The 14,137-nt window shown below is 36.8% G+C and overlaps 1 protein-coding gene across 1 annotated transcript in view; it reads right to left on the bottom strand.

Moving 5' to 3' along the window:
• The window catches only part of LOC103513548 (substance-K receptor-like), a 48,206-nt gene that overhangs the window by 14,624 nt on the left and 19,445 nt on the right, over positions 1-14,137 (bottom strand). The window contains exon 3 of the mRNA XM_026826716.1: positions 13,889-14,035. Coding sequence (XP_026682517.1) covers positions 13,889-14,035 — 147 coding nt within the window. The remainder of the gene's footprint in view (positions 1-13,888; positions 14,036-14,137) is intronic.

The raw sequence follows: 14,137 nt of genomic DNA, 5'->3' as shown, positions 1-14,137 counted from the left end.
TTGGAAAAATAATATTGAGAGCCAAAAATAAACATAATTCAACAATAACGTATTGAAATATACATAAATATTAGTTACTGAAAATATATATGTACATAAATAGGTACTTAAAATATATAAATGTACAAAATAGCTAATGTATATTTTTTGCTTCACTTAATGGTCTGGAAATAAATGCTGCTTTTTTTAACTTTATTTTTTTTATATATATAGGTATACTGGTACATATTATTATTATTTTATACATTAAGATGAAAAAAGACCGAGATAAAATTCATATGAGACGAAATTTTTCAAATAACTTAGTTTTGAAAAAAAAAAAAAATCCTGGAAGTCCTATTTAACTCTTCCAGTTTTTATCCCCTTTTCAGTTCTTTTTATTCTTTTTTATATTATAACTCCAACAGAGTTATTCTTCCTCCATCCTTCCTGTTTGCTTTTCTCCATCTCCTTCTTTTCCTTATTCTTCTCATTCTCCTTCTCCTCCTCTTCTTCTTCCTCCTCTTCTTCCAACAGAGTTATTCTTCCTCCATCCTTCCTGTTTGCTTTTCTCCATCTCCTTCTTTTCCTTATTCTTCTCATTCTCCTTCTCCTCCTCCTCTTCTTCTTCCTCCTCTTCTTCTTTTTTTTCGTCATCCTGTTATTCTCCTCCTTCTCTTCGACTTCTTCTTCTTTTTCATTCTGCTCCTCTTCTTTCTTCTTCTTCTCCTTCTCCTCCTCCTCCTCCTTCTTTTCGTCTTAACCTCCCTCTCCTTCTTCCTATTTCTCCTCCGCTTCTTCTTCTTTTTTTTTGGCTTTTTCTGTCAACTTTTGATAATGTCGTGCCGAATATTTGGTGATGTGCAGTCATCCATGATGGGGTATAATAAAACATCCCAACGCTTGACTAGGCAATCAACTCCTTCTTTTTTTCGTCATCCTGTTATTCTCCTCCTTCTCTTCGACTTCTTCTTCTTTTTCATTCTGCTCCTCTTCTTTCTTCTTCTTCTTCTCCTTCTCCTCCTCCTCCTTCTTTTCGTCTTAACCTCCCTCTCCTCCTTCCTATTTCTCCTCCGCTTCCTTTCTTTTTTTTTTTTTGCTTTTTCTGTCAACTTTTGATAATGTCGTGCCGAATATTTGGTGATGTGCAGTCATCCATGATGGGGTACAATAAAACATCCCAACGCTTGACTAGGCAATCAACTTTGATATATTCGGTTTGAAGTTTTGAAACCCTGCGGTTTTATTATCAAAGGCTGACATTCGCTTCAGTTAAAAAATTAAAAGAAAAAAATAATGAAAATGAAATAAAGTTTCCCTTTTCCAATTTATTTTATTCACTCAATAATATATTGAGGATTCCATCCGATAATAATCTACGGTTTCAAACCTGCAATATTTTACACAAATTAAAAAGATAGAAATTGCAGACTACATATTAAATTTGGTAGAGAGAACACAAATTAATAAATAGGTACATACCTACATTTGGTAGTAGAGGAGAACTAATGTCCACATTTTCCAAGGTTCATTGTCCATTTTCCAAGGTTTGTTCATAGATAAATAACCGACGTTATTTGAACACACATACCTACATTTGGTAGTAGAGGAGAACTAATGTCCACATTTTCCAAGGTTCATTGTCCATTTTCCAAGGTTTGTTCATAGATAAATTACCGACGTTATTTGAACACATAGGTAGGTACACACAGGATTTTCTTTTGTTTACGAAAAACTTTGCTTTTTTACTACCTGGCAAATTGTTTTTTACATTCTTTTCTTGGAAAGTTTCACAAGTATGTAAGGTATGTCAGAAAGAAGTTAGGTAAACACAAAAGTTTCATAATTTTCTATGAAAAAAGCTCGAAAAAAAAAGAGTGCGGAGCATTTTTAAACTCGTAACTTTGTGAAAACTCGAGAAAAAAAGATTCTAAGGTTTTCAAATGAGAAAAAAAGCTGTTTCAGACATAGAGGCTTTCGAGTATTTTTAGATTGCAGGATTTAATTTATTATGTTCAGCAGTTCAGCCTTCTACTCAGACCACATGAATGTTTATTTTTGTTTACATGGGTGTTATAATTTTTTGCCAGACTGGGTTTTAGATTACTTGGGTTTCTCTTTAGATCTTCCAAATACCTACGGACCAACTAAAAAAAAAGAGTGCGGAGCATTTTTAAACTCGTAACTTTGTGAAAACTCGAGAAAAAAAGATTCTAAGGTTTTCAAATGAGAAAAAAGCTGTTCCAGACATAGGAGGCTTTCGAGTATTTTTAGATTGCAGGATTTAATTATGTTCAGCAGTTCAGCCTTCTACTCAGACCACATGAATGTTTTTTTTTGTTTACATGGGTGTTATAATTTTTTTCCAGACTGGGTTTTAGATTACTTGTGTTTCTCTTTAGATCTTCCAAATACCTACGGACCAACTTTTTTTTCTAACTGGGTTAGAAAAACAAACAGAAAGTTGTAGTTTGTCTGATAAATTACAGATAAAGTAGGTTAGGTACCTATTTCAAAAGTTTCAAAAAGAGCAAAACAAATGCGGAATAAATAAGCTTCTCTTTATAAACTTAATGTAGATACCTTAGGTATCGAAGTACATAACTACCATTTTTGCTTTGGTAAAACTTTTGATTGAAAAGTTCCCGGTTAGATTTACTTACGAGTAAGGCCTTAGTAATTAAACCCTTTATCAAGTTAACTAAAGGCTTTTATGTCAGAATGCCCTAACTGTGATGCCTTGGTCATTTTTGGGGGTAAATGGATTTTCTAATGCAGAATGTTGTTGATTATTTATCAGTCCCAAAAAGAACCATGTTCGAGAGCCATCGCATTGAGTCCAACTGACCTTTTTTTTTAATCCGTTGTCGACAATCTGAGCAAAATTAACCTCGGACTCAATTCGTTCCCCATGTTCATATCTCCATTAACGCCTTAACACATTTTTTTTTTTTTTTTTAATTTTAATTTGGAGAAAAAAATTGGCCATATTTACATTTTGTCTCTACTACTGATCCTTAAGGTCCGTTACCACTTGTCGTGAGTTTCATCCGATTTTTTTCCGGATGCCCTGTAGACAATGTAATTACGAGAGTGTTCCCACTACAATCGGCACGGACGACACGACTTTTTTCCGAACGACAACACAAGTGACCACTGGGAACGGGCCTTTAGCACGTGAAGACCAACACTTTCGTTCTACTATTGGACCATGCTGGGCTGGGGGTAAAAAATGGTTCTACTTACTCTCCATCGTAGGTAAAGGAACGTGTTTTGGACACGATAAGCTGGACACTGGATATACACAAGGCCATGATCCAAATACCCACCATGACGTAACGGCTCTGATATCGCTTCATTCGGGAGTCGAACGGGTGAACTATGGCTTTGTATCTGAGGAAGAAGACCAAACAAATAAAAAAATCATTAAGTAGGTATTTGTTACAAGATTTTGTGCAATTCGCACTGCTGGTTCTAAAGAGCGCTAACTCGAAATAATGCGTTTTTGTGATTTATGTAGTTACCATTAGATAGAACCCCTTTGTAGCAACCGATGCATCTAAAAAGCATCATCCTAGCTGTAATAGTTCCACTGCTAGTGCTAGCTGATAGGCGCTTGTGTTTCTTTAATGAATCAATGAATCACGAGGATTTTTTTTTTTGTCTTCTGAAAAATAGACAACTGTGAGTTAGCGCTCTTTAGAACTAGCAGCACTAATTGTTCAGCGTTGCAATTTTTCGTTAAAAGAGCTTTTTTTTTAAGAATCGCTCCATAAATGTGTTCTCTACGAATTTGGTAGAGAGTGGTCTCGCGGGACCAAGTCTAGCGAAAAAGTCTACCAGTGTATCGGCACCTTTACAAAGATTAACGGTTGCCATCAAACTCCACAGCTTATTCCAGTCAAATGGAGTTTTCTTAATCATATTTGAAATTTGGCAAACCATGTAGGTAGACACCCCTCCCAAAAAAAAGTTTAAGCTTTTCTGTTTAAGCTTTTCCATCTAAGCCATTAAATAAGTACCTAAATACTAGAGATAGGTGTACCTATAATACAGAGTGTTTCAAAAGTCCGGGGACCCTTGAATATTTTTTGAATGGCTAAAGATGGGAACCTGAAATTTGGCATATAGTTATTTCTTATAAAAAACCATTTTTTGTAGTGGTTCTCAAAATTCTGTCTCTGCCAGTGGCGGCTCCAGGGGGGCCAACTTTAAAATCTTAAATAAGAACTCGCTACTTGTGATACATCATATCAAAGGTATTAAATAACGTAGTACTTTGGTATAAGATTGAGCTCGATCCGTCAACCAGGGCCGGAGTTATGGCCTATTCAATTTTTCATATTTCCATGTTCATCTGCCAATAGGGGAAGCACCAAAAATGGGAAATTCATATGGATTGGTGATTTGTGCTTCAAATAGGTTCGACTAATGGGTCATATTGAAATTCAGACCCAAAAATGAAATTTAGACTTTCGGCCCTAAGGCCTCAGGGGGTGAAAATGGATGTTTCGAAATTTTATTTTTGGGACCGAATTTCAATATGAATCATTAGTGGGACCTATTTGAAACACAAATCACCAATCGATATGAATTTTCCATTTTTGGTGCTCCTCCTATTGGCGGGAGAACATGAAAATATGAAAATTTGAATAGTCCATAACTCCGTCCCTGGTTGTCGAATCGAGCTCAAACTTGTACCAAAGTACTACGTTCTTTAAGACCTTTGATATGATGTATCACAAGTAGGGGGTTCTCATTTAAAATTTTAAAGTTGGGCCCCCTGGGATCGATCCTGGCTCCGGATAAAATTTGGCGACTATTTCAAAAAATGGTATTTGAAAAGATAAATCAATACCCTAAATTTCAGCTTCCCATCTTTAGCCGTTCAAAAAATATTCAGGGGTCCCCGGACTTTTGAAACACTCTGTACATAGAAATATAGACTAGACCAGAGGTTTCCAACTTGGGTGCTCCCCTGTGTACATATGTGGCCCGCGAAGTACCTCCGAATGTAGCATGTGGCCCGCATACACATGAAAGTTGGAAACTCCTGAACTAGACTATACATATTACGTGAGATTTGATGAGATAAGTGCGGAACTAAAGGTAGATGCCAAGTACCCAGAATAGGTACCAAAGCTAGATACCAATGTCATTGATGCACCCACATTATATTTCGCCACCATGGGGACGTCACATATTGATTGCAACCTTTCCGATTCAAGATCGGAATTCCTTATCTGCAATCAGTCCGCCTTTATGATTGCGGTTCAATTTATTTATCATTTTCTTGTCCTCCTCTTCCTCCTTCTTTATTTCATCCTACAGCTACTTTTTTCTTCTTCTTCGTGTAAGAAAAAGGAAGAAGACTCTTCTTCTTCCTTTTTCTTACACTTCTTTTTCTTTTTCATCAACAATTCAGCACCCTTTTCGACGAGTACTTCTCTTTCAATTTCTTTACCACCTTTTTGTCTCCTCCTCCTCCTCTTGCTCCTATTCCTTCTACTCGTCCTCCTTATTCTCCTACCCCTCTTTCTCCTTTTCTTTCTATTTCTTCACTCCCTCTCTTTCTCGACTTTCCCACACCTTTCCTTTTTACTTTCCTTATACTATTCTCTGTTCATCTTCTTCCTCCTATACTTTTTCCAATTTGTTCACCTTCTTCTTCCTCATTTTTATCGGGCCTTATTCCAGTTGTTCCACGAACGAATCTTATAGTCTGCACTTGACACTCCACGTTTTAATTTTCACTAATTTTCTTAGAATTTTCTTCTCGTGCAATAAGTGGGGGAGTGCAGAATCAAAACAGGCCATTGGTTCTACGCCACTTCATTGTTATTATTTATTTTTAATTTTATCTCCTCCTCTTCTTTCTCATTCCACCTGTTTCATCGTGGTATGCTTCAGACATTTCTGTTTTGTATGGGAGTGTGTAGGTGTGAAAAGGGTGTTTCTTTATCGGAAAATACCTACATGTTTCATTAATTTTTACGAGTCCCTGTACAAGGAAGGAAAGGAAATTGAATTGTGTTAAGCATAAATACTTGTCGCAAACCCCACTAAGTACGCTTAATTTTATGACTTGCCTTGGACGTCCAGACCCAGAGTCCATCGTGCTTACCACTACACCACTGAACGCAGTCCCCTGTACAAATTTGAATTTCATGTTTTGTACCTGCGGATATACATAGGTAGGTATAGATGATGTTGAAATTTTATTGAAGTTGTTCTTCTTTTTTTTCTAGGCGCCTTCGATTTTTGACACCTTCACGGAATTTTAATACTAAAACCCTCCTTCCTCCTCCTCCTTCTTCTTCTCCTCCTCCTCCTCCTCCTTCTTACTCCCTTCTTTCCCTATTTCGTTCCCCTATTCCACTCTCTCTTTCCATCCTCTACCTTATCCCCCAATCTATCGCTTTTATTATCTCATTCCCTCTCCCCTCCTTTTTTCTGTGTATATGTCTCTCTATCTCTCTCTCTCTCTCTCTTTTGTCTGTCTGTCTCTCTCCCTCTCTCTCTCTCTCTCTCTCTCTCTCTCTCTCTCTCTCTCTCTCTCTCTTTCTCCCAATATCCCTCTCTTTTATTCTGATAAGCATGTCAAAGGCAATACAGGCGAGCGTGTACTAAGTGGGTTCCTTGTCAAAAGGAAGGTTCTGGCTTTGATTAGCGTTTCGATCCAAAATGATTTAACGGCTTACTTTCTTGGTATTCTCTGGGAGTTGGAAAAATTGAGTTTGTCCGTCCGTCTTTCCGGAGAAAATCTTCCTTAAGGAGAAGGAACGGGAAGGATGAGGGATTTTTTTCCTTCTTATAAGGAGAGGAAAAGGAGAGAATAGAGGGGAAGAGAGAGGGAAGGAATGCTGAGATGCGTTAGGCCTAATGTTCACTGTGTAATGTGAGATTTTGTGAAGGGTAAGAACGACTGTAAAACAAATTTCCACATATATCTTATTTACGAGTAAGGCCTTAGTAATTAAACCCTTTATCAAGTTAACTAAAGGCTTTTATGTCAGAATGCCCTAACTGTGATGCCTTGGTCATTTTTGGGGGTAAATGGATTTTCTAATGCAGAATGTTGTTGATTATTTATCAGTCCCAAAAAGAACCATGTTCGAGAGCCATCGCATTGAGTCCAACTGACCTTTTTTTAATCCGTTGTCGACAATCTGAGCAAAAATTAACCTCGGACTCAATTCGTTCCCCATGTTCATATCTCCATTAACGTAAAAAAATCCTTTCAATACTTTTCTATGGAAATATTGGAAATCGAAAACATTAAGGCTGCTTTCACTCAAAATTAATTTTCTTCCTTATCTTTTTACCCTCCTTGAATAAAACCTTTCAATTAATCTCAGTTACGAAGATAATTAGTTAGCTAGATATGGATCATGAGTTCAAGAGGCATAAATTACTCAAAGTTCTTTCTTAATAGGTAAAAAGCACTTAATACATTAGTTTTTCTTACTTGGAAGGTACTTAATTTACATTGGTAGGTTGCTCAAGTGAGTAACTTCTTCAAAAAGTGCCTGCAGGCTTTAGAATCTTTAGATATAGAAAGTTAAGGGAAGTTTTCCTTTACGTCTGAGAAGGCATTTTAGGCAGACGCTAAGTTCGAGATGAATTTTAACTTTCCATTTACTTCTCAGAACAAAAGTTGAGAAGAAAACACGAGAACAATTTAAACAGCTTTGATGGATTCATTGTGCCTACCTACCAACCAAATATAGCTGGTATACAGTGTTCAATTTCAATCTGACACATAGGAAAACGTGTAAAATCAGTTTTTAGACCCAAAGAAGTCCCCAGAACACTTTTTGGGTCAATAAACCATTCTGTTTCATGGCAGATATCTACATTTTACGAGGAATCTTTGCAAAAACAGTGATTAATTTTGTACCTGGTGAGTCTCGAACTTGTCACTCCTTAACTCAAACTTGACAGTTGGAAAGTTGCAGCAATTGATACCCCATAGAAAGTCACAGATTGCTTTATTGACCCTAAAAGAGTACTGGGAACTTTTATTGGGATACAAACTGATTTTATGTGTTAATTTCCAATGGGGCCGTTTCAGGTTGTTCACCCTGTATACGTACTTAAGTGTATACCAGGTATAGGTACTATAATAGAAATAAAACTCTGCAATCTACGTCACAAACTTCTGAGGCTTTTTAACTGAGTGAGCAAGTTTGTTGTTCGTTTTCAATTGTTTAACGTCGCTTTTAACAAATATATGTTTCGGGAGAAAATCCCTCTTGCCATTACTACCCATTCTCCTTGGGAGAGAGAGAAAAAAAGAAAAATCTGGTGTGAACATCACACAACTCCCGTTGTATTCTTCCCTCCCAAATGCTTTGACGGGTTACTTTTTTGGTGTTCTCTCTGATTGGAAAAATTTCAGTTTATTCCTTCCCTAACCGACAAAGAACGAGCTCACATTTTGTTACCATCATCCAGTGAAAGAATGGGCGAGGTACATCAGTAACCGGACAGAAAAAAATGGGGCATTAAAGGGGAAAATAATGGGACAGAAACGACGAGGGGGGGAGGGAGAAAAGAAACAAATGATACGACCTCTCCGGACAGAAAAAAATGGGGCATTAAAGGGGAAAATAATGGGACAGAAACGACGAGGGGGGGAGGGAGAAAAGAAACAAATGATACGACGGCTATTCGCATTTGTTTCGGGAGAAAATCCCTCTTGCCATTACTACCCATTCTCCTTGGGAGAGAAAAACAAATATATCGTTCCTCTCACAGTTGTTTTCTCTCTATTCTTTGTTTGAAATGTAATTTTCTTCCTATTCTGTGATAAATTAAGAAAGACTCACCTGTTTAAATCCCCCAGCCAGAATAAGCTGGTATACTCTCTGTAAGTCCCCCAGCTAGACTAAGCTGGTATACTCCCCGTAAAGTGCCCCCAGCCAGACTACGCTGGAATACTCTCTATTAGAGTATAGAGTCCCCCAGCCAGACTTCAAATTCAAATAATAAACTAATTAATCTAATCAAACACAAGACTGGTTCACCGAATTGGGTTTACGTGAACGAAATTTCTGGACGAACAGGCACAACTAATGAGATCGGAAATGGAAATGTAGATTATCAAAAACAATATATGTAGAAATAATTGCCTATAGTTCAACTGCTACCCCATAATATCGAAATAGTTAAAGAACAACTATAACAATAGAACAACCCTAAAATAGGTAAAAGTACCTCTTTTTATCCAGCATCCATTTATTTGATGTAAAAGTAAAATAAAAAATTTTTTTTTTTTTTTTTTTTTCCACGAGCTTTGATAGTGGGAAAACGAAGAGAGTATAATAGGAAGACAGGATAGAAGAAAGCTAGCCGTTCCGAGAACGAACTTTATCTATTTATGATAAAGTCCCCAATGGACGGGAATCGAACCCTACAACTAACTAAAGTGGCTAAATTGCGGTTTTTTTATGGCTAGACTTTGTTTTCAAGATGTTGCTAGAATTTGATCTAAATATTATCAGATTTTGCATTCTCAATAGGTATCTCAATAGGTACCTAGATATTAGGTACAATTTCAGCGCTCTGTAAGGTACCTACATATTTTAGCACTAATATACTTGACTACATAAGAAAGGCACTATATATTATGAAACTTGACTCGTTCAAGAACGTCAAAAGTCAAGGTAGAAACGCACTACCATCACGTCACGTGAAGTCATGGGCAGTCAGAAAGATATATGTAGATCAAAGATTTCCCATAAGATTGTAGATAATCTCTTTCAGAACAGCCACACTACCATCACGTTACGTCACGTGATGGTAGTGAGTTTCTACCTCCAGAAGCGAAGCGACGCCCGGTTTCCACTACTCCAAAGGAGACGAAATTATCTATTTCCTTTAGAGAAGATACCTAGTTGAGCATTACACGAAAATTTATTGTGACACATAGGGGTTTGTCCTTTAGACCCTATAACTTGTCCTTCAGACCCTATAACTGCTTTAGTGTCAAACCATTAGGAGCTTAATCTCTATTTGTGTAGCGAGGTATTGGTAAGGATATGATATTATGTAGGGATTGTAGGGGGATATTAGGTACCTAAACGGGTTTATTTGACCAACATACTGTACGTACGCGTCAGGGGATAAAGCTTTAACGGGCGTTAAAGTGCACCATAAACGACGTTTTAATTATTTACAGTACATTTACGGTAATTTATGAGTTTCACCTCGTTCCTCCTTGTCCTATCAATTACGTTTCTCTCTCGTTCTTTCGTTCTCTCACCATTTTTCTTTTCATAAAAATACCTAGGACCTACCTACTTTTTTGCTATTTCTCTTTCTCCTCCTTTCTTCTTCTTCATCTCCCCCGTCGTCTTCTTCTTCTTCTTCTTCTTCTTCTTCTTCTTCTTCTTCTTCTTCTTCTCCTCCTCCTCTTCTTCTTCTCCTCTTCCTTCTTCTTCTTCTCCTCCTCCTTCTTCTTTTTCTTCCTCCTCCTCTTCTTCTTCTTTCAATTTTTTATTCACCTTAAAAGGGGCTTTTCTCTTCAACCCTTCAATTGGTGACAAGCTCCTCACATGAACTTCACCTAGCCTGAACGAGGCCGGGGAAGCCAGCAGCATACCCAATGAACCTGCTATCACGGCTGGTTATGATTAGTTTACTTTCCTGTTTGATTCATACTCTTGAACAATTAGTTTGATTTTTACAAAATATTGCAAACAAGTTTGAAACAAGAAATGGCTAATTTTCCTAATCGAACGAACTAGCATTACAATCGAAAGACCCATGTGAAATCCATGGAACAATAGGTGATTGACCGAAGAGATCAACTTATCAACGATTTCTCTTTGATTTTGTCAGTAGGAAAGCTTTTTTTTTCTGTTTTACGATGTGGTGTGTGGTGGTGGGTGTGGTGTGATGGGATGTGTGTGATGGGTGTGGTGTGTGTGGGGGGTGTATTTGTGTGTGTGTGGTGATCCCGTACAAAGGACGGGTCAACCACTAGTAATTGCCTATAGTTCAACTGCTACCCCATAACATCGAAATAGTTAAAGAACAACTATAACAATAGAACAACCCTAAAATAGGTAAAAGTACCTCTTTTTATCCAGCATCCATTTATTTGATGTTTAAAGAACAACTATAACAATAGAACAACCCTAAAATAGGTAAAAGTACCTCTTTTTATCCAGCATCCATTTATTTGATGTAAAAAAAAAAAAATTAGGTATTTATAATTACCTATTGTTATAAAATTATTTCCCGGAAATAATCATGCAATTATGCAATACAATGAAGAATGGGAAAAAAAATAGAAGAAAAAATTACGAATAACAACAAGAAACAACAAAAATAACAAAAACAAAGAAACGAAGAATAAAGAAAATCAAAGAAAGAACCATGAATACCTATCACAATAGAAAACAAATTAAAATGATGCTTATTTTTATGTTCTATAGTAACTTTTACAATATCTCCAACCGTTTAGTCAGTATAGCTGAAAACCGCCAAAAAACGGTCAAAAACCGCCAAACAGCGGTCAAAATACCGCCAGCCGCAGCACCTATCTTAACCAAGAGTAAGTTTTGTGTTACATTCTTGTCTCATTTGTGGACTGCATACCAAATTTCAAGTCTCTAGCTCATACCGTTCCCGAGATATTATTGAATTACACCGAAAACGGCCAAAAAGCGGCAAAATACCGCCAAGTGTTGCACCGATCTTAACCAAAAGTTTCGTGTCGCATCCTTGTCACTTTTGACAGCTGCATACCAAATTTCAAGTCTCTAGCAAGACACCTGAGCTATCAGCACCATCAGTGATTTCCCCTAATATAATATTATAATTAAAATCCTCTGGGAAATCAGCAGAAGAGATTTAAAATAGAATTAGGAGGAAATGCAAGAAGCTACAGTTCCGCACAAAACTAGAAGATCACTGATTTTTTCCCCCCTTCTTTAATGATTTTCCTGCTTTCCTTTAATGGTTTCCTTGGGATGCTTTCAGTGAAATTTGATTTGGATGACAGAAAATCATTCAGATTTACCTAGAGGATATTTTTTTTTTCTAATCACCCGTTCCAAAAAGTGATTTTTAATTTTGAAAAAAAAAAGAACTTTTTTGAAGACCTTAAGCTGTGTCCACAGTCCACACATAGTCGACGGTCGATTGACGAGGTGAATCTATGTTGTCGAGACAGTGTGGACGGTTTCAGTCAACATCGAAGGACGGTCGGCGATTATGTGTGAACACAATTTTAGGGAATTTTCGGACAAAGAAAACGGACGAGGGGGTTCGAGGAATAAGAGAAAGCAGAGCAGTCCATTACTTTCGTCCACCAGTGTACACAAACCTAAAGTAACTACCTATACATTACATCAGGTAAAGCAGGTAAGTAGATTTTTACATTACGTTTTTTTTTTTTTTTACACTTTTTACATTATTTGGGAAAGTTAGATTAGTTCGGAAGGTAGATGGCTTTTTTTACTTTGCGCTTTTATGTTATAAAGCTGAGCACATTATTACATTAAGTACATGAAGAAGGAAGTTACAAAAGAGTGACTGAATTTATGGAGATTGATGATGGTGAAGAGTAGGAATAAAGTGTATTACCCAGGATGTGAGTGTGGAAAATCCAATAAAATGTGGAGCAAAATTCACTGAAATCTGGAGGAAAATTTACTGAAATCTGGAGGAAAATGCACCAAAAACTGGAGTAAAATTCACTTAAAACTGAATGAAGAAGGAAGTTACAAAAGAGTGACTGAATTTATGGAGATTGATGATGGTGAAGAGTAGGAATAAAGTGTATTACCCAGGATGTGTGTGTGGAAAATCCAATTAAATGTGGAGCAAAATTCACTGAAATCTGGAGGAAAATCTACTGAAATCTGGAGGAAAATGCACCAAAAACTGGAGTAAAATTCACTTAAAACTGGAGGAAAACCCACTAAAATCTGGAGGAAAAACTATTAAAAACTGGAAATCCAGCAAATTCTTTTGAATTCAATTACTCTTGGGAATTGACCAAGTTAATTTCATTACCAAATCGGAATATGGAAGCATCTCTTCTGCATGAAAATTTACTCACTAGTCTTTTTTATTCTTCTTCATCTTCTCGTTTTTCTTCTGCTCTTGCTTTTTCTTCTACGGCTTCTTCGTCTCCTTTTTGAATATAAATGTGTAAAATGAAATCAAATATTAAAAGACGAAAAAAGTCAAATTTATGAAAAGGTGTTCTTTATTCATCACAATAATAATAATCTCGAGAGAATGTTCAAATCACAAGGGTACAGGGATGAGGTATCTAAACGCAAAATGTTTGCGGTAGTCTGTTTGCTTTCCAATTTGATGGTGAAAGTGAAACTTTTTTTTATTTACACTTAACACATTTTTTTTTTTTTTTTTAATTTTAATTTGGAGAAAAAAATTGGCCATATTTACATTTTTTCTCTACTACTAATCCTTAAGGTCCGTTACCACATGTCGTGGGTTTCATCCGATTTTTTTCCGGATGCCCTGTAGGCAATGTAATTACGAGAGTGTTCCCAGTACAATCGGCACGACTTTTTTCCGAACGACAACACAAGTGACCACTGGGAACGGGCCTTTAGCACGTGAAGACTAATGGTGGATTTCACCAATGATTTAATGAGAGATTTCACTAATGGGAGAATTTTTAATCGGCCAAAAAAGAGCTTTTAATAGTCCGAAAAGGAGTTTTTAACTATCCAAAAAGGAGATTTTAGTGATCCAAAAAGGAGGAGTTTTTAAAAACTCCTGTTTGGATAATTAAAAGCTCCTTTTTGATGATTGAAAATTCTCCCATTAGTGAAATCTCTGATTAAGTCATTGGTGAAACCCACCATAACACTTTCGTTCTACTATTGGACCTTGCTGGGAGGTAAAAAATGGTTCTACTTACTCTCCATCGTAAGTGAAGGAACGTGTTTTGGACACAATCAGCTGGACACTGGATATACACAAGGCCATGATCCAAATACCCACCATGACGTAACGGCTCTGATATCGCTTCATACGGGAGTCGAACGGGTGAACTATGGCTTTGTATCTGAGGAAGAAGACCAAACAAATAAAAAAATCATTAAGTATATTTGTTACAAGATTTTATGCAATTCGCACTGCTGGTTCTTTGAAAGAGCGCTAACTCGAA

Source organism: Diaphorina citri, unplaced genomic scaffold, assembly GCF_000475195.1.
Source record: "Diaphorina citri unplaced genomic scaffold, Diaci psyllid genome assembly version 1.1 scaffold984, whole genome shotgun sequence".
Lineage (NCBI taxonomy): Eukaryota > Metazoa > Arthropoda > Insecta > Hemiptera > Psyllidae > Diaphorina > Diaphorina citri.
This window is presented reverse-complemented; position numbering and strand designations above follow the sequence as displayed.